Genomic DNA, 27,822 nt, shown 5'->3' with positions numbered 1-27,822 from the left:
ATTTTTGTGCTCCTTGGAAATTTCATATTGCTTTGAAAACTTAAAAGGGGCATCCATCGATTTTACACATGAAGGTCAGTCATGAGCACTTCTACTCAGATTGTAGCCTACAATCTTCTATTGCTCTGACAGGAGCTTAGTCAAATCTGAAAGAATAAGGTGCCGTTGTACTGAAGTTACTTTAGAATTTAAAATTAAGTGTGTTTCCATTTTTTTGTCCTCCAACTGTACGGTGTTTACTCAGATGTTTTACTTCAATAAAAGTAGCGATATCGTAATGGGAAACATACTCCACTGCAAATAAAGGTCTTGAATTTAAAATGAAGTTGTTAAGTACAGTCTCAAAAGGTAACTAAGTACATGTACTCAAGCCCTGTACTTTTATACAGATATAAGGTACTCATATAAAGGTACTTATTACTCTCTACTTCACTACATTTCAGTTTTTACTCCATTACATTTATTTTACAGCTAGTTACTTTTACAGAATCAAATTTCACATTAGTCACAAACATAATGTATGATCAGTTTATACAGTATTTATGATGTAAAATACATTGAGAAGATATGATTCTTGTATAAGTACAAAACCTCCCAACAGTATATAAGAGTTCAACTGATCTCCACCTCAAACCAGCAACAACAAATAAAAGCTGTTAGCGTCGGTGATAACATCATATATCATGAAAGGGGCCATTTCACATTGTGTGTACTTTAATATTTTTTAAGTACATTGTGTTGATTACACAACACATTTTGAATGCAGGATTTTTACTTGTAATGGAGTATATTTATACTGCAGCATCGCTACTTGTACATTAGTAAAGAATTTGAATACTTCTTCCACCACTGCTTGAGTAAAAATACACAAGTATTATCAGCAAAATGTAAGTATCAAAAGAAAAAGTACTCAATATATAGCAGAATGGTCCCTGTTATCATATTTAATTAAACTGGATTATTATTACTAATGCATTAACATGTAGACATTTAATATTGTAGCTGGTTGACGTGCAGCTTAATAATAATACAATACTAATATACTAAAACTAATACTGCAATACAAATACCTAATACATATTTTACTATTGGGCAGATTTGACTTTTTGTAGAACAATGCATCATATTTTATATGTTCCTTATAGGTTCAAGTGATTACAGGTCTGAAGCTGCACACTTACTGTAACTGTCAAAAAACATGTAGTGGAGTAAAAAGTACAATATTACCTCGTGAGATGTATTAGTAGCATGGAATGAAATACTCGAGTAAATTACAAATACCTCAAAATTATTCTTGCGTAAATATACTTTCCACCTTCAATTCAAATCAGCTTTTACTATAACCTCGAAATTAAATTGTTAAAAGAGCTACTGCTCTCTAGCTGTCTGTAGGTGCAATAGTAAAGAAAAAGGAAACTTTAAATCGAAAAATAAATAAAATCCTGTAAGCCTGACCTTGTCTGCCATCCGAGTGGAATATTCCGACTTTACTGTTCTGGTAGAGTTGAAGCGTCATTTGTAAATAGATGTATTTCAACAGACGTAAACCCAACACATGTTTGAGCCTTCAAAAGTGGTTGTGATGTGCTGTTATGCTGCAATTAAACATTTAACAGCTGGTCAATGTTTCTATTACCTTGGAAACAGCCCTCCTTTGCTGATGACAGGATAATAAAAGCCTCAGAACAGGTTTCTAAATGAATGCAACTGAAATAGGGTTCCTTCTTTAATGATAGCAGGTGACCAAGGTACTTAAATAAAATTGGAACACTTAGACCAGATCCTCTATAATTTAGAGCGACTGAATGATGATCTTTGGGGTGATGGCTTGGGTTAAGGACACGGCTGCCGGGACCACAGGCGGAGGCAGATTTTGGCCCACCTTAGCTCTGAGCGGAGCAGCTCTGGGAATGGGAGATGGAAGTAATAATGGAGGGCACTAACAGCCCCAAACTCGCTCTCTCTGGCAGTCCACCCCCCCCCACCTTCTTTTTCCTTGTCTTTGCCTCTGGCTGTCTGTCACAACTTTCTTTCTCCCCACTGCCTCCGAATGTCACACCCGACCATTCTGCACCCTCTCTCCTTTCACAAACACATTACACATTTAAAAAGTTTCCTTTTCCTGTCTCTGTCCCCATCGCATGTGCACTCTGAGTTGGCCTTTCCTGGCTGTCTCCCTCTCCGCCTGTCTGTCTGTCTGTCTATCTGTCTATCTGACCAGCCGCTTAGACACATCACTCTCACATTGTGTGCATCTAGAGGGAGTCCAGATTTTCAGACACTCTCTCCAACCTCGGCTCCTTGACCATTACTTCTCCATTATCAGCGGCGATGGAGAGCACGCCGCAGACGCTTAATGTATCCATTTCCCCCTCCATTTAGGACTCGGCAGCCCAGCGAGCTCCCGGAGTGCTCCCTGATTGGGATTGAATGTCCATTTAAACTGCCGTCCAGCCACAAGGGAGGTTTGGTGGGGTGGGGGTGGGGGGGGGGGGGGGAAGGATAGGAATAATGGGAAATAGAGGGAAAAAGGTGTATAGGAGTAAAAGAGTGAGACTGTTGCGTTGAATGAGGAAAAGAGGCAAGGGGATTGCTCCCCAGCCTCTGATTTGAAGCTGAGATTTATTCTCTCTTCTCTTTCTTGCTTTCTTTCCCTCCCTCACTTGCTGTGTCTCTATCACTTTTTTTTGTTGTTGTTGAAACTTTCAAATACGCCTCCGTAGAAAAAAGCTTTCCTCCTCTGGTGCCGAGCCAAGTGTCAGAACTCAGCACTCGGTATTCTCAAGGTGCGCTTCTAAAAAGAGGGATTTGGAATTGAGATGATTGGAGTTGGCATATCCGTAGAGAGTGGAGGGAGGGAGGGAGGGAGGGAGGGAGGGAGGAGAGAGGAAGAGGGTGAGACAGAGAGAAAGAAAGAAAGAAAGAGGCAGTAGATCACACATATACAGTACAAGACTTGCAATAGGTAAAACGGTACCTTGTAGGAGAACTCCTCCGTTCTTTCTGAAGAGGGGACTCCCCGACCACAATGGAGGACTAGAAAGGACAGAAGAAGAAGGGATGGGGGGGTGGCGGGGTGGCGGGAGGAGAGAAAGAGAAAACTGGTCAACCATTTGATCATGTTGCAGCAGCCAACCAGCCTAGCAGGCTTCATCACGAGGCAGATAGCAAGGCAGGAATTTGAGCCCATAAACCAGTGCTTCTGATTATAGTGATTAGATTCCCGGGTGTCCCACTGTTGCCATTATTCCCTGTGATTACCTCGGAGAATTACAGCCTCGCCGCTGTAGTCCATGGGGGTAATTTCTCATGACAAACCCCCACCGCCCACCACTAGTCCATTCACACACATTCAACCAGAGAAGAAAAAAAAAAGAAAAACCCTAATCAACGCATCCACATTTAACACGCTCATGTCACACAGGCATGTTTAAGACAGACGTGCGTAAAGTGTGACACATTTAAACACACGCTTACACTCATGCTGCAAAGACACACACACGCGCGCACACACACACACACACACACACACACACACACACACACACACACACACACACACACACACACACACACACACACACACACACACAAAGCCGGGGACTCAGTTTAGGTGATCATTGCACCACTAATGAGGGAGGTAATGAAGGCATTTCTCACATAGACGGAGACATCTTCACTTATGTGCACACAGGAAGACAATAGACAGAGTTCTGCTGGTGAATCCATAATTTGAAGACAGAAGGAGAAAGATGGAGGGATGGGGGAGAAGAAGAGAGTGAGAGAGTGGCTGTAAGAGCTTTTTCCAGGTTGAGTGGTCTTTAGCTCCCCGTTAGACAACACGTCTGACTGCTCCTTTCTCTTTCTCTCTGTAGCTAGACAGGCTGTTCTCATACACAGTCATTGTGTGTCTGACAACGTGGATCTTGGTCATGTGTACACACAAACACACAAAAGCACGCACACACAACAGACAAACAGGACAGAAAACACCTGGGGATGCTGTGAACTCTGAAAAAAGCAATCCACTCGTTTCCACTCATCAGGAGAGTTTCCTTTGTAATATGAGTCCTGTTTTATGTTCTGCTAAGCTGCTGAATGAGAGGATTTGGACGTCTGCACTTGTGATGTGGCTCTCACCTCACCAGATGTGGGGGAAAGATGGACTCACTCACACACACACACACACACACACACACACACACACACACACACACACACACTTACTGTACATGCACACATGGCAATACGAAAAAGCAAAAGCAGAGAACGCAAATTTCAGCCCTGAGCCACCTGCTGTTGCCATGGAGAGTTGCCACATTGCGTTGCCACGGCGATAACATATTTTTCCTGCACTAACAGCCTGTCTGTTTTCCCTACCACCCCACCCCCCGCCCATCTCATTCTCCCCCCCTCTCTCTCTCCCCTACTCTCTCTCCCTTTTCTCACTCTCTTTCTCTCTACTCATCCCTGCGCTCTCTCTCTCTCTCTCTCTCTCTCTCTCTCTCTCAACAAATGGCTTCACAGTGCGACAGCACCTGCCTGCCTTATACTACATGTGTTGCCATGGCGGCATTCCCGTTGCCAAGGCAACCCTGTGCATTTAATGTGGTGGGCGAAGCGCTAAACTCGTGGCAGACGCCCGTTCTGCAACACCCCCCACCTCCCTCCATTCCAACATCTGCCCTCATCTTTTTTCTACCTTGGAGGGGAGAGGTAGGGTGGGAGAGAAAGAAAGAGAGGTAGAGATGAAGAGCGAGAGAGAGGGGGGGGGACTCCTCTGCAACCCCCTTGAGACACCCTTTCCTCCTTCCATCCATTCCATCCTCCCCTTCTCCTCCTCTCATCCAGATGCTGATGGGGTGTGAAGGAATGCACCATGGAGCTGACCTCCTATCCAGCATGCTCTCTCTCTCTCTCTCTCCCTTCCACACACACAAACCCACCCTTATATATGTAAGACAACTCCACATCCACCCATTTGGAAATGCATCCATAGTATACATACATTCCCCCCCCCCCCCCCCCCCCACTGCAGATACACAGGCAGATCCATTCACACACGTGGACACACACGCTGAAGCTAGCTGCAGGTGGGGGTCGCTGGAGCAGTGTGAGTTATTATGGTCCATGAAAAACCAAAGAGGTGTGAGCGACAAAGAGTAGAGGACAAAGAAACATCACGGCTCTTCCTCTCTTCCCTCCCTCCCTTCTCAGCTAGTCCGTCCTCTCTCTCTCTCTCTCTCTCTCTCTCTCTCTCTCTCTCTCTCTCTCTCTCTCTCTCTCTCTCTCTCTCTCTCTCTCTATATATATATATATATATATATATATATATATATATATATATTCTCATTCTCTTCATTCATCTTCCACTCCTTGAGTTGTGTAGAACTGCTTGAGACAGTCCTTGACCTTAACATAATAGACACGCTGTGCAACCATTCACCGTCATTACACTTCATAACATAATATTCTCGAGAGTGAGTGCTCTTGAACGAGATATTGTGTTATATTGATTGGACCAACTGCATGTTAAAATATGTATAAAGGAATACTCCATATTCTAACATAGGCTGTACCTTTGTTTTAGTGCATTCATTCATTTTGATATTTTTTCTGACTAGATTTATTCCCTTATTCCCCTTCTAATCCAAATTTAAGACTCACTCATACTATCTCTAACTTATAATAACCCTAAGCTAAACGTTCTATGTGACTTCTTTATAGTAAAATGTATGTAAATCTGTTGTGGTTAACAGAGGATTTATGTTAACTGAGTTTTCATTGTTAATGAACAGAAATTATAAACAAAATAAAATAAATAACACTTAACAAAGCAATCCCAACTCAAGGTCCTCTTCCTAGCTTTCTTTTTTCCAGGGCTTTCAGCTGTATCCCATGGTCTTCATTAGCGGATGGAGTCTTCTTGTGTTTTGCAAAATGTTTTAAAAGAAATGAAATGTGCATGTCGACAGAGCCATAAAAACTGTGAACTGTGATGAAGTGGTACAGTTGAAAGCTCAGGATTTGCTTTTGTTGTTAAATGACTGTTGACGAGGTCAGGAATGAACCTTCGTGCCACTCCTCACACGCATTTTGATCCACTGTGATCTGCAAGCTTCAGGCAATACACGTTTGTTTATTGTCTGTCATAAAAAGTGTATCAGACTGCAGTTGCAAATTCTGACCTTCTGGCCGCAATGGCCCTACTCTGCCAAGTTAACATAGAACTTTAAAGGGTGATACTGATTGCCCCATTGATTTCAACTTAAATGGACCACTTTAAAGTGGATTTAAAGTTAGAAAAAAACTGTAAATTCATACTGCTTACATTAAGTGAAGTATTTAAAAGCTTTAAAAACCCAAGACAGGGGCACCTGGGTGGCTCACCTGGTTGAGTGTGCGCCCTATGTGCAGAGGCTCAGTCCTTTCCGCAGCAGGTTCGATTCTGACCTGCGACCCTTTGCTGCATGTCATTCCCCTTCTATCTCCCATTTCAAGTCTTCAGCTGTCCTATCAATTAAAGGCCTAAAATGCCCCAAAAATAATCTAGATAGTATTATGTGAAATACTGTTAACCTAAGATAAATGTTTTTCTATGATTGCGCCATTACATAAAATGGAATTATTACAGATTTCTCGTGCATAATCATTTACACATTTTAATAATTCAGCCTGACATGCTTAATATCTTTGGAAAGTGTGGGATTATAGACCAGCAGCACTGTGTTGCCATACAAGTGGTGTTCATGTTTTAGCCCATTAGCAACAAATTGTGCGTATACTGTACAGGCTGTGCGCATGCTTTACGTCGCTGCTGGCCAATTTCAACAGCACACCATAAATTCTTTTTAGATTGATTTCCATTTGACTTTTCCAGGCAGCCGCTGGTTTCCAGTAATTTAAGGATGATATAAAAAAGTCAGCTCACACAGTCTTGTAATTTAATCATAGGGAACACACAGTAAAGGTTTTGTCAAAGTTGTAGTAAACTGTTTTCAATAAACTGAACTGCAGTGGGACCTTTGTCAGAGAAAAAACAATCGTAAGACGTGACCTTGGGAAACTGTGATGTACATTTTCCCCTGTTTTAGGCAATTCATGGAGAATGTAATTGTCAGATTAATTAATTACGAAAACAATTACTTAAAAACAATTGTGTCAGCCCTAATGGAGACTAGAGATGTTCCGATACCGATACTGCCTAAAACGCTGGTATCGGGAAGTACTGGAGTTTATGCACCGATCCGATACCATATATTATAGTAGCCCTAAAGAAAATCTACGTTAAAGTAGTTTATTTATGTTCTTTTTCCGTTATAACTGACTGTCAAACTGCATAATAAAAGAAAGTTCTGTGGCGTTCATTGTTTGTGTTTGTTCATGTTTCACAAAGAGTTTAACCTGAGCCACACACACACACACACACACACACACACACACACACACACACACACACACACACACACACACACACACACACGTTTGTGGCACTATCTTTGTGGGGACCCGTCATTGACATTATGCATTCCCTAGCCCCTTACCCTAACCTTAACCATCACAACTAAATGCCTAACCTTAACCCTTACCCTCACCCTAACCATAACCTAATTCTATCCCTAATCCTAAAACCAAGTCTTAACCCTAAAACAGCCCTTTAAAGTTGTGGGGTCCAGCATTTTGGCCCCACAAAGCTGTCGGGACCCCACAAGTATACTGGACTCCCGGTTTTTGGACCCCACGAATATAGTTAAACAAGCACACACACACACACACACACACACACACACACACACACACACACACAGCATGCTCATCAGGTGCAACATCACAAGGGAACCTCTAACCAAGAAATGGACTCTCCTCACTTACTCGCTCATTTCCCACTGTGTGTCACAATGCAAATGACCAACCTCCCCCCTCCTCCCCCCATACTCCAACCTCTCCTCACTACACCCCGCCTCCCCTTCCTCCTCATGTTCCGAATCTGGCCTCCAATTTGTTCCACTTCCCCATACCTCATTGTTCAAAATGACACTTTTACATTTTATGGTGAACCAATTATTCTGTCTTACACAGTCCGCTGGCTCTGCAAGCCAACCTGCCCGGATCAACTGGGGAGCGGGGGTGGGGTGTGGTGGTGGTGGGGTATGTGGAGGGAGAGAGAGTGAGAGAGACAGAGAGGGGAGAAAGACAGCAAGACGAGTAATAGTACCTCTTGCTGACATATCCATAGGGATGGTCAGAAGAGCCGGAAACCCAGAGGATGGAGGGCAGACGAGAGGTCAGGAGAGGAGAGGGAATGTGGAGAAAACAACACAGGTGGATGCTGTGGAGAGGTGTGGGTATGGGGGGAAGAATGAAGTGAATGTAGACAAAGGAGGATTTAATTGAATGATAAAGTGGTGAAGAGAGAAAGTAAAAAGGGTGGAGAGAGAGAGAGGGAATAAATCACAGCGAGGATAAATAAAGAAGACGGAGTACTGGGTGCCCCACCAGTTGTAATGCATGCCTGAGGATGAGCGGGAGGGTGTGTGGGACATTAAAAGAAGAGAAAAGAGAGTGAGAGGAGCGGAACGGAACGGAGGAGTGTTAGGAGCCGGAGGAAAGGCAAAACAGGGGGATGGACAGGATGTGCTAGGGAGAAGGCGAGGGAGTGAACAAGTGAACATGCGGAGAGAGAAAAAAAAGGCACTTTCACCTGTGATGTGCCTGAGGGGGAAGGAGATATGAGGAGGGATGGAAGTGTTGCTGCATGAAAACAGCGTGCAAAAAGATTTAAGGAAAGGATGTGGTGGGTCAGCTATATAATGCCTGGGGCCAGGTGGGGGAGGGAGAGAGAGAGAGAGAGAGAGAGAGAGAGAGAGAGAGAGAGAGAGAGAGAGAGAGAGAGAGAGAGAGAGATGGAGAGAGAGGGGTGGATGAGTGTACGTATATGTTTTATGTTCTATGTGCCTTAGGGCTGTAACTAGCGATTATTTTTTATTATCGATCTATGTATCCATAATTTTTTCGAATAATGGTTTAGTCTTCAAAGCAAATAAATCAGAAAATAGTAGGGGTGCACGATTCAGAAAATGTCACGATTCGTTTTCGATTTTTAGACTCAAGATTCAATTCAAAATCAATTATCAATTCAAAAAACGATTCTCGATTCAAAAAACATTCACAGTATGTAAATGTAGTTACTTTTCCCATCCGATTGCAGTAGACATACAATTTAAAAAAAGAAACACAACAAATTAAATGTAGTTTGATATTACTTTATATGTCATACAAAAATAAAAACTTTTGCAACTAAAAACTGCTAAGTGCCAAGCTTTGGCCAGCTTTCAAATACATTTCATTCAAGTATAAAATAAAACTGTTAAATAAAAAGAGCTTTTCGTTCAGAGTTGGGTGGGAGTTTAGAGCATTGAAAGAGAGTGCGTTGGTTGACTGGCATGTTAGGTACTTTAGGTTGTTGTTCGTCCACGTCTTAAATGTTAATCTCCGGGTGATGGCGTACCATGTGAGTTCTCAAGTTTGTGGTGTTTCCAAAATACTCAACTTTCGCTTTGCAAAGCCTGCATATAGCATGATTCCTATCAAGTTCCGTCTTCCCCTCAAGGTTATAAAAGCCAAAATGTGTCCAAACTCTCGCCTTCAATGAGGACGGAGCAGGTTGAATAATTCTTTCTGTGGGGTTTGCCATTGTTTGCGCCGACTAGGGTTGGGCGGTATCCAAATTTTGATACCGTCAAACCTCCTCCCTATTTTACCGCGGTATACGGTATTACCGTGACTAATTAAAAATGATGATGTAAGGCTCAGACGGCGTCACCAAACTGTTGGCTTGTGCACTGTTCAGAAACTGAATACCAAACACTAATACTGAAACAATAATAACATAACAACAACTTACAAAAAAACTACTTTCTCCTCCACACTGTCACATGATGACAACCACACATAATTACATAAATTATATTTAATATTTAATCCTTGTCTCCTATATAAGTGCATTGCACTTTTTTTAATGACGTTATTGAAACTGATACCGTTGCTATTTTTAAGACCCCGCGGTATACCGTATTAACGTATTACCGCCCAACACTAGCACCGACTAAACTACTTCTGCTGCACTCGTTCTTCTTTTGATTATAACAAGAGTGCCCAGGCGTGAATTCAACGCAGCGCCATCTATGGGAATGGCGAGCTTAACTCATTTCAGGATAATAGTATACACGCCATTACAAAACGATTTTATTTTTTGGGGAATTCTATGAATCGACTTTGAATCGGTAGAGCTTGAATGGCGATACGAATGTGAATCGATTTTTTTGCACACCCCTAGAAAACAGTGATGAAAAGTTGCTTGTTTTGTCTGAAAAACAGTTTAAAACCCAAATATATTTAATTTACAATGACATGTAGGACTGGATTTTGGCAATGATTTCTCCATGGGATTAAATTCCAATTGAGAGAGTCCTGTCTTGAAAGGAACTGATTGGATTCTGGAAGATTCACTTAGATTAAATACAGTATGAAATTTCTCAGAATTTATTCTCGGAACACAAATTCAATAAATTCCACAAGTGAACAACACTATAACATTGTGGAGCAAATTAAGCAACCAAGTATACACAAATAACAAGTAACCACAGTCTATACAAAACATTTTGTGCAAATGTACAAATGTCTCAGAATTATAAGAACTGCTATTCAACTGAAACCAACTGAAATTGACTTTTGGGCTTAAATCATTGTTTATCAAACTTTTTTTGCCCACTTTTTTGTTTCCCAACATTTTAGTATTCTTATTCTAAACTTCTCGTACTTTTTTCTGTGAGGCTTGTCCGCACAATTGTTCCAAGTCGGAGTCACCAAACTCTCTTCACTGCACAAACTTGCATACTCAACGGCCCTAAATTGCCATAATGCTGCCTTTTCCGTCTGTCTCTGGAAAAGTCTCATCAAAGTCTCATTTGCAAGGATGACAACATGGTCAAACACACACACAGCTGCTTCAACTCGCCGACTGTTTCATCCATAAAACAAGGAAGTACTCTCTTATCCATTTATGACCATTGTAGGACAAGGGGAGAATTTTTCTCTGTGTTGGACAACATTAAAAGTAAATTAGGCTTTGCTTTGGGCTTCACCGACTCTATAGAGGAGTCTGAATTCTGACTTTTTCCCTCAAAATTCTAAACTAAACTCACAACTCAATGTGGCCCTAATCGTCTTCCGTACGACTCACATCAGAAAAAGACAGAGAAAGATAGACATCAGACGAGCCAGCCAACAAACTTAACTAGCACTCTAGACGTCTGTCTCGGGCAGGGGAGATAGAGAAAGAAAGAGCATGGTGGTGCTGTGAATGAGAGGAACTTATTTTCTGATGGTCTCTCAGTGGTTACGATCTACAGCACAGTTAGACAGAGGCGGCGTCAGCCGATTTTGCCGGGGCTTCAGCCCCGAATGTTTTGAGTGTAGCCCTGAATGTATTTTGAAAAGTTAACTGACAAATATGAAACCGGACAATAGCCCAATGTAAACGTGCCTGATCGCCTGGCTATTCATACCTGACGCTTATTTCTCCGTGCCTGTCACAAAGCGATCCCTCCCCTCTCTGCTGCTCTCTCTCTCTCTCTATCTCTCTCTCCGATAGAAAGAGACAGGATGAGTGGGGAAACTGTGTGTGTGTGTGTGTGTGTCCGTCCGTCGGTCTCTCCATGTGCCTGATTGCGTGTCTCGCTGTGAGAAGTCAAGACTATGAACCTACAGTGAGACCTCGCCCGCTCAGCACGGGTAGGAGAGACTAGGCTACAAGACCGCCGCCGCGGTAGGCTACCGACTCGAAGCTCCAGCAGATCAGATAAGCAAAGCCCATGACGTGTTGTCGCCATAGCGACTGCAAGCAACGATGATTAGACAGTGTTGAAAGTGCAACTTTTCAAGCTGAAGCCAAGAAGTGCTCTACCATTAGGCTACATTCAAGTTAAAGTGGTGTGAGAAGTGGTTCAACTTGGAAATTGCAACTATAAGAACTCCGCTCTACTAACCTTGCATTATAGTGCTTAGCCTACATGTTTTGGGGATGAATCTAATGTGCTGGTGTTTCTGGTTGTTACATGCTACAAGGTGTAAAGGGGAATAAGGGAGGGAATACGTTTTGAGTATAAGGTGAAAGAAAAGGACAACATAAGTTTAAGTACTCCTCCACGACTCCTCCAAATCACACAGAACACAGATGGGATGAGTTATAATTTGAATGTGCACAAAGTTTTGAACATGAGCAGAAATCTTGCTCTAACACATCTGAAATATTACAGTCCGGGGCTTTATTAATTCATTAAAATGAATGAATGTATCATTGAGGTGAATCATTGTCATGTGCACATTTAAGGAGGTTACTTCCCCAACAAAAGACGCAAAAGAGGAGGGAGGAGTAAATTATAGGCTATACGTGTGCTGACTCAGATATAATTAGAAAAGTCGATCTAAAGGAGAATAAATAGTTGAAAGCAATACAGAATGCCTGAGAGCCTTACTGCAATATATTCCATTATGTTTTTATATTTTGAATTGTCCCCTATGTTTCCCTTTACATATTTCCAGCATAAATTGATTCAGAAAAAGTCATAAATAGGTGCATACAAATTCACCTGAATGCAGGAAATGAAGTGTTTAATGTTCAACATTTTCTGGGGGAGGACCCCCAGACCCCCCCACATCATAGGTCGCCACACAACAAAACCCTGGCCTATGGGTTGGCAGGCCAGTTATGATTAGGCCAAATGTTGGTGCCATCTATCTACAAACTGGAAGCTAAAATGAACATACACTGGCTATTAACAAGCTGGGCAGGCCAACTGCTGTTTTGTATTGCATTCAGTTTATTTAAATGGGTCCGGGCTAAGCCCCGAACCTCCTCAAGTCCTGGAAACGCCCCTGCAGTTAGACAAAAGCTATTTTGTGTCTATTAAGTGTTTTTTACATTAAACGGGCAGACACACTGAACTGCAGGCTGCGGAGGGTGTTACCCCTGCTGACCACCAGCAGCCCTCGCCCTGTCATGTTGCTTTATACGTCAGTAGGGTTGGGTACCGACCAAATTACGTTGGTACTACAGAGGACCGATTCACGCTAAATCAAACTGTGCCAAATTTCGGTACCTAAGAGCACGCGTAAGCACAAGCTTATCTGTCCTCTCATGTTGACAGAGAGCGGGGCTCCGACACACACACACACACACGCACGCAGAGGTGCGGGAGGAGCGAGCAAACTACGTCGTCTCTGCAGCTTGTTCAAGGGAGGGGTTTTATTTTTTGTTTTGAGTATAAAATGTTCTAAATAAATAACATAAAGTTCTAAGTAAATAGGATAAATAGGTTTGGAATTATTTTTACAACTGAAATTATTTTTTTAGTCATTACAGATGTTACCATGTTGAAGATCTCTGTTCTAGTTCCCTCAAAATAGTTCTGGGTACTTAAAAAGACCCCAGAACCTGTGTCCTAAAAGCGGCTTAACTCATCAATCAATCAGTCAACCAATCAGCTAATGCGTCTTACCTCTGGTGAAATGTCTGAGGCAGGGTGGGTGGGGAGGTGGAAGGCGTGGCCAGGCCGGGCGAGTAGGGATGGTACGGCGTCTTCTTCAGCGCCTGGATCAGGTTGTGCCTATACTCCGGATCTATGGACCACAGAGAGCCTTTGCCTATGCTCTGAAAGAATGAAAGATGAGAGAGAGAGAGAGAGAGAGATGTTATTGGAAGTGCTACCGGGCCCCTCAAAGCACATCACAAACACCGCACGGCATACTGATGGGAGCCAACAAGTCCAAAGCCCATACACAAGCTCAAAGTCCAGACCCTGTGCTGGATTCTTATTTATCAAACCACCTGTAACACACAGCTATGATATCCCAAGGAAGAGAATACTCGGAGGAATAAGAATTAATACATCCCCGATCCTCTGCCCCTCCTCGGGGGAAAAAAATAAAATCTGGAGGCTTTTTTTCCCTGATTAAGACGCAGGAAAAACTCTTTAACTTTTTCCACTCCGGAGGCGATGATGGTGTGTATTTTTAGATCAAAGCAGCTTTCCCCTTCACCTAATGAAGCTGTCGGCTCGCAATCTGAGTGAAACCAGCCTATAGATTATAGAGAAGGGAGGGATCTCAGACGGGCCACTATGGAAATACATTCCCTGTCTCTAGCTCTCACCGCCTTCTCTGCGCTTTCATCTGCCTTGTCATCTGAACGTGGCAAAATCTGCCGTTTGTGTACGGCAGGAGGAAGGGGGAGAGAGAGCAAAGTAAATATAAAATTAAAGCCGTCCTGCCTTGTGTTTCGGATCACTTTGTAGTGCTCTGGGATGTGATTACAGGTACAGGCTGCAGGGTGGGGAGATGTCATGACATCAGAAGTATTTGCTTCTGATGTCTGCAAATACTGCGAGGAATCTATTAAGAGGGAAATGTCAGATATGCCAGAGCCGTGCGTCTGAGCATTAATTGGAGACAGATTCTCGAACCTGAGGAGCGTTTTGTATTAAAGTGGATGAGAAATATCACAAGACAAATCACTTCCCTCCAGTGGTGTCTTGCTGTGCAGTTCATTATGGTTGCATTTGCTTGAGCGATATAAGACGTATTTTTCTAGATTTCAAAAATGAAAACAGTAGTGTGTTTTTGTAGAAACAATGTCCCTGATACTCTGGATAATCACATCAGTCTCAACAGTTTTCTTTTGGAACTACTTTCTACCTAAAAACATAGTCCCTATGAAAGATTTATAGAGGACACTATTTCTGGGAAGCCATGTTGCTGTTTTTCTGCTAAATTATTCAGTAATTCATGAGAAATGAAAGCCAAATTACATCAATGTCAGAAAAAAAAAAAAAAAAAACTTATTTTGTTTAGCAGAAAATGTGTTTTCTAGGCTTTCCTTCAGCATTATGTTAATTATTTTGTGAACATTCCGATTTCTTTTTTTGCAGGACCCTAAGAGGCAGCTGAAGAATGCGCAAAAGAGTCACAGCAAAGGTGTAAAAGTAACTTTTAAGAAAAGCAATTACACACTTTGATTGATCACGTTTGTTCTGAGGAGGCACAGCCAATCAGAGACAAAGATCTACTCGACATCTCCCCGGTTGTTCATTATTCAACAAAAAATCCTTACATTTTGTCAGTTCATTTTTAGTCTGTGAAAGCCCCAGGAGCAATTAATGCACGCCACAAACAACAATCTATATATCTCTGATATTTCATTAGGGATGAAAAGGAATGTTTGCACCCCATCCCCAGAATCGGTTTATTTATTTATTTTTTACCAATGATTCACCTAAATATTTTCTGTTTATACGGTACCGCCGACGGCGCCTACATCATATCCGTTTCCAGCAAAACCGACGGAAAGCAGAAAACGCAGGAAATCCATGTAGTGTACTTCTTCACAAATGAAATAAATGTGATGTGCATCCTTTTTCTCCCAATTAGTTTTTCGAAATGTCTCATGATATATTGTCTCTAGAAGTGTATCATTCAACTTTTGTTTTTCACAATATTCAATACTATCGAATCGCAGTTCTTCTGGAATCACAGTTAATGGAAATCGCAATACAAATCGAATCGGCACCCAATGTATCGCGAAAGAATCAAATCGGGAGAAAAGCATATCGTCCCAGCCCTAATACAAACTGTATCATTTCTAAGGAGTGACCATGCACAGCCTTCTGTGTATATCCTGCGTCTCTCAGTGTGTCTCCTGATCCCAGGATATCCAGTGAATCACTCAAAATCTATGCTACCAGTCAAGACACCATCTGACCTGGTAAGAATGCAAGAAGCTAACCAGGATGTGAGTGCACTGTTGATTTGTGTCCCCCCTGTTTGGATCTGTGCATTAGTATGTGAGCCGTGTTGAACACGGGCCATATGTACCATGTTTTGCTATGTGTGTGTGTGTGTGTGTGTGTGTGAAGGAGGTGAGTGTGTGTATGGCAAGTTCCCTAGGGAGTGTGATATTACCCAGCATGGTCTGCTCCTGGGAGTGCTTCTATTACTGCCAGCAACGCCTCTCCTGGAGAGCATGATATTACACACACATACACTCGCTCCCACAGAGGTGACCCCCACTGGGCCAAATTTCCCCTTGCACCTCCAGGGCGCCAGCTGTTTGTGTGTGTGTATATATATATATATATATATATATATATATATATATATATGTCTGTGTGTGTGTATGCCTACTGTCTGCCTGCTTGCAAGCCGATTAAATCAATGCTCTTTACAGAATCTGTCTGCCCGAGCTTCTGCCAACCAGGCAGCCAATCAAAAGGCTCAATCTGTAGACCCCCCTCCCCCGGTCGGTAGGCCAATCACAGGGCACAGCTCACAGGAAGGGTCCGTCACCTGGGTCATAGCGGTCGCCTTGGCAACAGGCATCATCTGTGCTTGGAAGCGAGGAGGAGGTGAAATGGACTTTTTCATTTTCTGAAAAAAAAATTCGCAAAAAGTTGAGAAAAAGGCAGCATGTCTCGAAATCGATTACCACAAAAGTATTCGAGGTCAGAGATTGGCTTTAAGTTTTCAGAAGGGGTTGAACTTTGATACAGTATGCCACAGATTTTTAAAAATAGGACGCCTCCACAAGGGTGGCTCTGACAGCGTAAAAAGCAGGTGATAGAAGACTGGGGTCTTGACTTTCACCTGAAACTGTGTTTGTGATCTCCATTTATATTATTCCCTCTCTCCATCTTCTGATCCCATCTGGCCTCGCTTCTCTGGTATGAGCACTACTTTCGGGATGATGTGTTTATTTGCGCTACATCTGTGTGCTGGAAAATAGTCACATCACCGTAGCGTTTGCGGCTAAAGAGCAGGATTACACAACAAATAATCCACGACTCCAAACGTTAACGCCTGCTTTAAGAAATATCTCACATAGTGTGAAACTGGCACTGCTTTGGACTTCAAATTGCAAGTTTAAGCAACATTACACTTAAAAGAAATGGATTTAATGATATGTATCTGTGCCACTACACCAGTTTGTGGTAGTTGTGATTAAGAAAGCAGCACCTCTGTGTTATAAAGCTGCACAATACTGAGAAAGAGACAGATATTTTCATGATGGAGAAAGCAGACATACTGTAACTTGCCCTGGACACGGCACAGTGTGAGGAAAAGACAAAAGGGGAAGAAAGAGGAGACAAAGGCGGAGAGAGAGAGAGAGAGAGAGAGAGAGAGAGAGAGAGAGAGAGAGAGAGAGAGAGAGAGAGAGAGAGATGATTGTGTGTTGCCAACATCTGTTTCCTGTGTTATATAAGCTGTGGGGGCTGGTATCCCTTGGAAATGGGAGATATTAAAAAGTCCTGCTGCCACTGACCCCGCTAGTAACACTACACTACTGCTACTGCATTCCTATCCGCACTATCATCTTTTTGCATTTACCTGTCACACATAAACGGTGTATCGCGATTTAAAACAAACTAGGACCGTTCATTTTAGACATCTGAATCCACAGAAATACATAGAAGGCAATACTTAGAAAGGATACTACATTGATCATACTATCCCACATCTATTTAGTCTGTATTCAACCGATACTTACTCACGTACATAATGGGTTAAAGGAACAGTGACATTTTGGGACATACGCTTGTTCACTTTCTTGCCGGAAAGTTAGATGAGATGAGATTGATACCATACCTCTCTCATGTTTGTAGGCTAAATACCAGTTAGCTAAGCTTAGCATAAAAGGCTTAAAACAGGGCGAAACTAGCATGGCTCTGTCCAAAAGGTAACAACATACAACTACAGGCTTCTCTAAAGCTCAAAAATTAACACATTATTTGTCTCTTGTTTGTTTAATGCATACAAAAAAAAATAAAGCATTGCGGTTTTATGGGGGTTTAAATAATACATTAATATGTATTTGCACTTTATATTAAACAGAGAACATAAACAAACACATGGGTTAATTAGTGAACTTAATTAGTGCTTCAGATGGTTCTACTTTTAGCGGTTTTCTTGTGTTTTCAGTCTTTGGGCTAAGCTAACTAATGTCTAATGGATGTCGCTTCATATTTAATGAGAGTGGTTAAAATGGTATCCCCATTTAACTCTCAGCAACAACAAAAAAACAAATAAGCACATGTGCCAAAATGTTGAACTCTTCATTTAAGTCTGACCACATTCTTCTATTTTTCTTACTGTCAACAAATCCCATAAAAAGACCAAACCAACAACACATTAATGCTACTAACAAGTGTCGCCCGTGAGCCCAGAGCCTGATAGAATTCATTCCTCTGTGCCGCAGAGCTCCATTGTTGCCCGACAACTATTAAAAACACATCGAGCCACTGTTGCGCTGATTGACATGTCGCTTTATTGCAATGAACACGGCCGCTGTAGTTTACTTTTGAGTCGCTCACACGTACGCCGTCATGCTGCTGTAAATGCTCACTAGAGCACCAAATGTGTATTAATTCACAGCTGAAAATAGTCCCCCCCCCCCCTCCAAAAAAAATGCACTACTTCCTCCTGTTTGAGAAATGTTTGCCGAGAACTAACGGTGCATGAAACTTTATATTTGTATCCTCTTTTTTTTTTTTTTTTTTTTTTACAGATTTACATATCTAGTAGGAACCAATGGGCTCTTTTTTTTCTTTTGATGCGATTTGATGATAAACAAGAAAAAAAATCCTTTAAGTCTTCAATAACAGCTGTTATGCCTCCCACCACTGCAACTACAGCTTCAAATAGTTCTATCATAATTAACAATGGCATCCGTATACCGTAGAGACCCATTTAAACTGTTCATATTGGCTATTATGAGAGGAGAAAGTAAATTTTGTTTTTCGACTCAGCAATGAAATGAGATTAAAAAAAGATGCATGATGCACAGAGAGCACAGAGCTGCCACTCTCTGTGCAGAGAAACACGCAAGGCATCAGTATAAGAGGCTTTGTTGTCCGGTGCAATATGACTTAACCTATACTAACAATCTGAAGTATTATGACTGCATATAATATTATGATGGGCATCCACAGTCAGTCGGAGTAAAAGCATCAACCCCGGTTGTGTTTACGCCGTATTAACCCCCTGTGTTACAAGGATCATTACTTACTTTACATATGAGGGGGATTTCTTGATACGCATAAAGTTGCTTGATACGGGCCATGAACGCCTGTTCTTGTTCAAGGCCGTTTGACAACAAAGAAAGCTACATGTTGGTTGGACAGGACAGGAATATTTTGTCATTACATAGAAAAATGGAGCGTAATGGAGGTAATATTAGAGGTAGGAATCGCCAGAGGCCCCACGATATGATATTATTAAATTCAATTTTATTTATAGTATCAAATCATAACAAGAGTTATCTCAAGACACTTTACAGATAGAGTAGGTCTAGACCACACTCTGTAATTTACAAAGAAACAACAATTTCCCCCCAGAGCAAGCGTTATCACCATACCATATTATTAATCATTTTGCGATATTCTGCGATATCACCTTTTTTCCAACTTCAAACTATGTCCCCGAAGAAAAAAAAAAAAGTACTTCACGCTGACGGTCACCGCTGCTGACCTCACCCAGGGGAAAAAACTCAACTGCACCATCTAGTGGACTGAAAAAGCAATTGATTTTATTATACTAGTACCAAAAAGTCTCATGTGCAATTTAAATAATAAAAGATTGGTATTGGTATTTGACGTACAGTATTGCCACAAAAAATATGGCGATACTATGCTGTATGGATTGTTTCCCCCACCCCTAGGTTATATGTGGAAATTTCTTCCACAGGTGTTATGAATTGACTTTCCTTCCACAAGAACCAAACCTGTTTCCCATGTGGTTCTAATTTAAAACTAAAAGTTTGCCCCAGTTTGTGCTTCTCCTGTGTGTATTTATACTTTTTTAGTCTTTTGCATTGGCTATTACAATCCAGTCACAAATATAAGTCTGTGTTTTCCACAAAGAAAAGAAAAACAGGGCAATAGCCAACACTGGAAGATATTTCCAGATTCCCCAAAGACTTGAACCCGCTGGTATGAAAAATATATTCCAACCGGTTCACCGTGCATTTTAAAACTGATCTCACAATCTTCAATCTGTGACTGGAATATAATCAGAAATGCAAAAGTCTCAAACGTAAAAAGAAAAACACTGATTGAGTAAAAACACAAGAGGGGCACAAACTGGACCCAGTCCAATGTAAGCAACTCCCAAAGCACATGATATGTTGTCACTTAGCAATTAATTTCAGCGAGGTCCTTTGGGTTTCTGTCCTTCCTGAGCTTGTCGTGGTGGCATAATTTTCACACCCGTGAAAGTTCTCCGCGGACGCGACCAAGTAAGCGTTCTTACAGATGTTTAAATTGCTTCCCTTAGGCAACACTGAACAAATGCTATGTGATGACAAGGCTTGTCCTCATACCCATGACTCACAATGACAGAAACAAACACAATAATAATGAAAAGATCGGGAAAAAAAAACAGCTGATTAAAGGAATAGAGCAAGCTGTTAACACAACACTGAAATATGAACACCTTCTGAAGTTGATATGCCTAACATGTTACTGTACACATCCAGCAGTTCCGATGCAACATTTGTTGGAATCTTTCTTTTTAGGAGAAATGTCTGGCTCAGAGGCTTCTTAATACTCCACTATGTTCACTAGGGCTGCACGATATGAGGAAATTATGTGATATGCGATTACGTTGTTGAGTATCGCGATAGCGGTAACTGGCGATAAATATCCAGACACTGAAGTGTACGCAGTTCTGCATTTCTGCTGCTTTTTCTTATTCTGCTAAAATACAACAAACTGCTTGCTGGATTTAAAACAAATGAAGGGAAATAATTTCCAACACATGAATATAAAAGGCAACACTAACAAAACAATGACAGCTACATTTTTAGCTCAGTTGGTAGAGCGGGCGCCCATAAATAGAGGTTTACTCCTCGATGCAGCGGGCCAGGGTTCGACTCCGCCCTGCGACCCTTTGCTGCATGTCATTGCCACCTCTCTCTCCCCTTTCATATCTTCAGCTGTCCTGTCAAAATACATGCCCCCAAAAAATAATCTTTAAAAGCGTCTTTCTCGATATGTCGCAGCCTTTTGTGATATGTGTATTGCGCCAGTTAATACTGCGATGATGATAAAAAAAAATCTATATATTATGCAGCCCTAATGTTCACCAACTAGTTTCTAACTTTCTGTCTGCTGTTTGGTGCAGGGCAGGAAGTGCACATTGGGTTTATCACAGCTGTTTCTCTAAAAACAAAATCTCCCTGTTGTGGCTGAAAATAGGGTTGATTAGAGCGGTGAGAGTGAACCAAAACAGTAAAGTTGCTGGCTGTAAAACCCAAAAACAATGAGTTGAAGGATGCTAAAAAGTTCCCTAGAACTGAGGGCAAATGTGGAATCAGGTGGTACCTCTCTGTGGGATTGTCACTCTGAGTGATCCCTTTCATTTTACATACAGTAAACTGATCCATTTTTATTGCCAAAATATACATTGGTGCAGCTTTAAAAAAAAAATTCAAAAACTTGCCTATAACAAGACGCTAAGTGTTGCCACATTGTGGCTGTATATCACTAATGTTTATATTGTTTTATCACTCATGAATATCTTTGTTAAGACGCTTAATGTATTTGGATTTAGGGAAATGGCTAGAGGAGAAAATTACACCAATCGTAAAGCCCACCAGCACAATCATAGAAATAAAATGGATAGAAAGGTCATTCCCATTCAAATCAACATAGCAAAATGGTCAGAGCGGCAGCCATTTTTATGTGTACCAATACCATGGCAACGGACTAACTTCTGTACAAAACTAGTTGGGGCAAGTCGCGGAGGTGAGGCCATACAGCAGTAGAGATCAGTGGAGTAGCAGAGTTAGGACGCTTAATGAGTCAAATAATCACAAGTCTACTTCCTCATACACTGTCAGTGTCTTGGTTTAAAGGTAGCGTCTTTGTTTATTGCATGCAAGTGTTGCTCCACACGCGTACTTTAAATCAATACAATAAGAAAACCTTAAGAAGCATTGTGTGCTCGTGATCTTAGAGAAAACGCAGTAAAATGATGCTCACTCTTGCAGATACGTCAGTGGCAGCGACCTGCTGATAAATGAGCGTCGAAAAGACAACTCAGGCAGATAAATCTAAGCTCGCTCCGGATGCTACAGTTCAGAATGCTCCGAGTTAAAACGCGAAAGAATCAAGCACGCCTCTCATCTGAGCAGGGCCAGGTTAAGTTAGAGGTGACACACTTAAGTGCAACCCCGAGAGACTTCATAGTGTCTTACCAAAACTGCCTGTTGTCTCCGCTGTGATTTCATAAGAGGCTTTGGGAAATATATCACTGTGTGTGTGTTCCTGTGTGTGTAAATGTGTGTGTGTGTGTGTGTGTGTGTGTGTGTGTGTGTGTGTGTGTGTGTGTGCGTGCTCTGGGCTGTGCTGTTACAACACTGATCTTTAGCACTGATCCAGAAGACTGAGGGCAACAACACTTGTCATTAAAGACATGTCATTCAGCACAGTGAAGAATCCTGTTAGTAAACAAACCCATGGCAACCGTGGGACACACACTCTCTCACGCTCTCTCCCATGTTTGCACTCCCGCACACACACACACACACACACACACACACACACACACACACACACACACACACACACACGGAGCAGCACGCTTATTCTAAACTAGTCCCCATCTTGTCATCTGCCTGGATATGACCCAGAAATACAGTCACTGGAACAAATAGGCCACTGTCATATTAATCTCCACCTCTGTAAATGGATGGAAATATGATTTGGTGCGTTGACAGTAAGCCATGTCTCCCTGCTTCCGCCTTTTCCCTCCCTCTCCCTGTGTGTGTGTCTACTGTACGTCTCTCCGTCTATCACTCACAACGATGACTTGACCTCCCCCCTTAAGCAAAGAAAAATAAAAATAAAAACCTTGTCTTTCTTCTTTTTCACAGCGAGCAATGAGTAAAACATAATGCAACATAATGAAGAAAAAAAAAGATCTCAGACGCTGTAATTGCACGCTCAATTCAAAAAGACGTAAACAGGTGAAGGAAAAAGCAAAGCAGGGAGAAAAAAGGTGTATTCACATGCAGATATTCTCAGTGAAAAGCTCTGAATGGAGGAGTCTGACTGAAATTACAGAGATTCTGTAATTGCAGCTTCAGATAAAGCACAGCGCTTGGCAGGTAGAGTAGGAGTCTGCAGAGATGTGCCCTCATTTCTACACCGACACGGCGCTCATGCATGTGTCTGTGAGTCCTTTTAAGCATTCATGCGTGCTTGAGAGTGAGTGTATATGTGTGCTCACTTTGTTTGTGTGTCAGACATGCCCTGTGTGTGTGTGTGTGTTTGGAGGTGTGTGTGTGTGTGTGTGTGTGTGTGTGTATGTGTGTGTGTGTGTGTGTGTGCGTGCGTGTAAGAGAGGGGAATAGGTTTGAAGGGTTAATTAGCGTGCTGTCTTAAATGGTGTGCAGTGACAGGAAGACAAGACGGGCTGTCCTTGCCAAAATCACCTCTACACATGATGCTTACACACACACACACACACACACACACACACACACACACACACACACACACACACGCCTAAGTCTGTAAAGCCAAATCAGTTTTCCCGTTGCTACAGCAACAGCATACTTTTATGTCAACTGCAACCTAGTTACTATGGAGATATGTATACAAGAGAAACTCTGTGCCGTTGTAGTCAAGGGCCAGATGACAGCATAGCGTGAGGGTGTGTGCGCACGCACGCACACACACACACACACACACACACACACACACACACACACACACACACACACACACACACACACACACACACACACACACACACACACAAACACAAACAAACACACACACACACAGAGTTCAGGTTCACACGCTGGTCAAGGAAAGCATAAAGAGCTCCCATATCCTCCGGTATAATCTCAATCAGCTAAACACGCAAAGCCAGCATTGATCCTCGCTGTTTGTCCCCCGCCCCCAACACCCTTGGGCAAGATGAAATCTAAAGTCTGCTGGCATCTGTGTTATTAAATCCTTCAGTATTAATTTAGCACTAATTGAGTGAGGGATTCATTCCCCATTTACCCCGGGTATTTAATGGAGTCAAATCTGGATAGGAAAGCCAGTATAAAAGACTGTATCGAGGCTTAAATCAAAAGCGAAATGCTGTTCCCACCGGGGAAGCGCACATCATCTGAGTGAAAGAGAACTATGAAAGCCGAGATCATCAACTATTGATAAGGCCGAATCTGGTACAGCTGTAGACAAAATACAGAATATGTTTGACTTCAAGTTGGATATGCCTGCAAACGGCTGATAACTGTCTGGCTGCTGTGAAACAACCACACATGATAGAATGAATAATAGGGGGCTATTTTACCATATACTATAAGTATTCAGAATATGATTGATATAAAGTGATTTTTTTCAAATCCCTGCATTGGTTTGAATTGGGGCTTGGCATCATTTGAAATGTTTAATACCTGAGTCAGTGTCTGGGCGCGGGTCAAACTGACCAAAAATACATTTCATAATATTGGGAAACACCCGTAAACCCTACACAATGATATTAAAATGATAAAGGAATTGATATAAGGCATATTATATATTATATAGTGCTGTCAGTTAACGCAAACCCATTTTAACGGCGTCAATTTTTTTATCGTGAGATTTACGTTCTTTTTGGCATAGCAAATTAACAAACACCACACCGGATCTAGCTAGACCGGACCAGAGCCGGCCAAAGAGCAGTAGGCTACCGTTACGTTTTGAGTGGATGGCGAGCGCGAGACGCCGAAATGGATGCCAATAAGATTCTGAATGGAAAGTTTACTTTTAAAAAGTTGCCAAATGGTTCCATTGACAAGACCAAAGTGATCTGTGTGTTTTGTCGTTGTGAACTGAGCAATCATCGCAGCACGTCCAGTCTGAAATACCACTTGATGGCCAAGCACACAGCTGATGCCAATTCTCCGCCCCCTCGTCAAAGCCAGGCGACAAAAGCACAAAGCAAGACGATCCACTTTTCCATGTTGATAAGAGCATTAAAATGAGAAAAAATAATTGGGACAAAAAGAAATCTAGGGACATTTAGAATAGATAAAAATGTGCGATTAATTGCGAGTTAACTATGTAACTATGATTAATCGTGATAAAATATTTGAATCGACAGCACTAATATTATATCAACTAATGTTGCTTTCGGTTACATTAAAGAAATTAGAACCTTTGAGAAATCATAGAATCATATGGATATCCTTTGTTTCAGCATGGCATAGTTGTGGCTACTCTTTTATTTCATATTTTGTTTTATGTGTATCTAGAAAGCTAGATCAAATAGCTCACATACACTATGAGATAATAACTTAATTACTGGGATACTTGAATCAATGTTTGATGGACAAAAATTTAAAATTTAAAAAATTTAAAAGAAAGATAAAATAAATAAATATCATCCAACATTTCTCTACACAACTGCTGATGTCTTTACCTGGCTCCGGTCTTTATCCACCTTCTTGAAGCACTTGTTGAGCGACAGATTGTGGCGCACGGAGTTTTTCCAGCCAGTGGGGGCGCTCGCAAAGTAAGGGAAGTGCTCCAGGATCCAGCCGTAGATATCCTTCACTGGCAGCCGCTTGTTTGGCGCGTCCTCGATGGCCATGAAGATCAGACAGCTGAAGGAGTAGGGCGGTTTCCTGTTGCCGCCTGCCGCCAAGTCGTACGCCGAGTGTGCGTCGCCGAGCAGGGGGTCGTCCGGGGAGGGAGACGAGGAGGGTGAGCGCGGGTGCTGACCGTCGGGGTCCTGCAGGGGCGAGACGCTCCGCAGCCCCGAGTGGCTGAAGCTGTTGAGGAGGTCGGTGCTCTCGTGGAGCCAGGAGAGGCTGGTGAGCTCCTCGTCCTCGGCCTTGGAGAAGGAGGCGGACACAGACAGCGAGAGGTCGGCCGCCTCGGCCTCCGACGCCGCTGTGGCGGCGTCCCCCTGCCGATACGGCGGGCTCATACCCTGCGAGGCACTGGCTCCACTACTGGGGCTCTGGGCCTTCTTACTGGGGGGCATGGTGGGTCCCATCCAGCCCCGGGCTCACTCCTGAAGAGGAAGACAGCAGAGAGAGGCAGAGGGGAAGGAGGGAGGGAGAGCGTAGGGGTGGAGAGAAGGAGGAGCAGGGAAAAGGAGGAGAAAAAAAAGAAAAGAGGTCAGCTTGTGAAATTCAGTTGGCTTCTCACATAAAGGCTTCATTTTTGTTAAAGGCCAAAGGGTGGAGACACGCAACAAGATTTTGGACCACATTCCCAATTAGGCTAGGTTAGATCTGAGGGGAAAAGTATACATCATTTTTTTCTTCTGGGCTTTCTATCCAGTTCTGACTGGGGACGGCAAATTTAGTGCTTCATTGGTTGGGGAAGTCTTGCCTTGCACAACTCCCCTCTAATTACTAGCATACAAGTTAAGTATTGACATTACACAGGGTTGCTGTCATAACACATGAATACCGCTAAAGGTCTAATAGTTGTAAGGTCACAGAGACAACGCCGGTGCTTTGACATCTCTAAGCACGAGGAAATTGTCTAAAGTTGGAACCACGGATGAGTGCAGAATAATCTTACAACATTACAAATAGTTTCAAATGGTCCGCCTTAGTTCCACACAGCGGGTTAGCTGTGACCAGAGATGATCGCAATCGGGAGATTTGCCGAGAAAAGAAAGAAACAACTTAAGAGTGTGATTTCAAAATCCAGCCCTATTCTAATCAGACCATAATTCTCCTAACACATGAGCAATGCTCTGCTCGTTAGACGCAGGCAGAGTGTGGTAATTGAAGGGGAACGGGTCTGAGTATAACACCAAAATCAGACGGCTCACAAGCAGGCCTTTGATTGTCCTCTATCGCAGACAGCTGTGGGAAGGACCCACGCAGCCGCCACAGCTAAATGTAATCTGCTCCACTCACCCTGTGAACACTTTTTGAGTCTGGACACAAATACACACCCTCGCTAGGATGTGCACGCACGCACACACGCACGCACAAGTGAAAAATTCAGTTTACATAGACACACATTCTGGCAAAGAAGTCCAGATGCATACATAAACGCGCGCGCAGACACGTGCGCACACGCACACACACGCACACACACACACACACACACACACACACACACACACACACACACACACACACACACACACACAGCAGAGAGCAGCGTCATTAGGACATGAGGATTAAACACAGATATGTTCTGGCTGGCCCCTGTGTAGTGCGATCGCTCTCTAATCCAAGGTGATCATCGGCCGATCTGCCCCCTCACTCTGCGTGATTGACTGACAGCTGTCACCCATGGCAACCGGCTGTGCCGTGACAACTGTCAGTTCGCTACAGCGCCCGGCCGTCCTGTCACCATGGCAACAGAGCAAAACAACTCAGCTCCTCTCCGGTTCTGGCCGTTCCTCTCTGCGTCTGTCGCTCCTCCACCTATTATCTTTTCACTTTTCTACCAGCGCCGTTAACTCTGCTTAACAGCGTTGATAGGCTGTAGTGGAAGGACGGAGCTAAATATAGAACTGTGATGTATAGCTGCTGTGCTGTTTCTCCCTGCGTATAGTCGGCCAGCCTACAGTCACGCCGCTCCATCCGACTCTCTTGGCGGCGGCGGGGAAATGCTCACCGAGCTGGAAATCTTTGATCTCCTCTCCGATTCTTCTCTTCTCTCCCGTCTCTTTTCACTTCTCACACTTTCTGACAGCACGTGCGCTCATTCAACAAGCTGTACCTGTATGAGGTACGGC

General features: G+C 42.7%; 1 protein-coding gene across 3 annotated transcripts in view; it reads right to left on the bottom strand.

The window, feature by feature from the left end:
• The window catches only part of ches1 (checkpoint suppressor 1), an 80,909-nt gene that overhangs the window by 11,789 nt on the left and 41,298 nt on the right, over positions 1-27,822 (bottom strand). For all 3 annotated transcript variants that reach the window (XR_004895862.1, XM_031288070.2, XM_031288069.2), the window contains 3 exons: positions 25,531-26,127; positions 13,560-13,711; positions 2,978-3,036 (listed from right to left, as the gene is read on the bottom strand). Coding sequence is in view for 2 of the 3 variants with exons in the window: in XM_031288070.2 (XP_031143930.1) it covers positions 2,978-3,036; positions 13,560-13,711; positions 25,531-26,109 (790 nt within the window). In the remaining variant the exon portion in view is untranslated. The remainder of the gene's footprint in view (positions 1-2,977; positions 3,037-13,559; positions 13,712-25,530; positions 26,128-27,822) is intronic.

This window comes from Sander lucioperca, chromosome 19 (assembly GCF_008315115.2).
Source record: "Sander lucioperca isolate FBNREF2018 chromosome 19, SLUC_FBN_1.2, whole genome shotgun sequence".
NCBI classification, from domain to species: Eukaryota; Metazoa; Chordata; class Actinopteri; order Perciformes; family Percidae; genus Sander; species Sander lucioperca.
The sequence above is the reverse complement of the archived record's forward strand: the minus strand, read 5'-3'. Positions and strand labels throughout refer to the sequence as shown.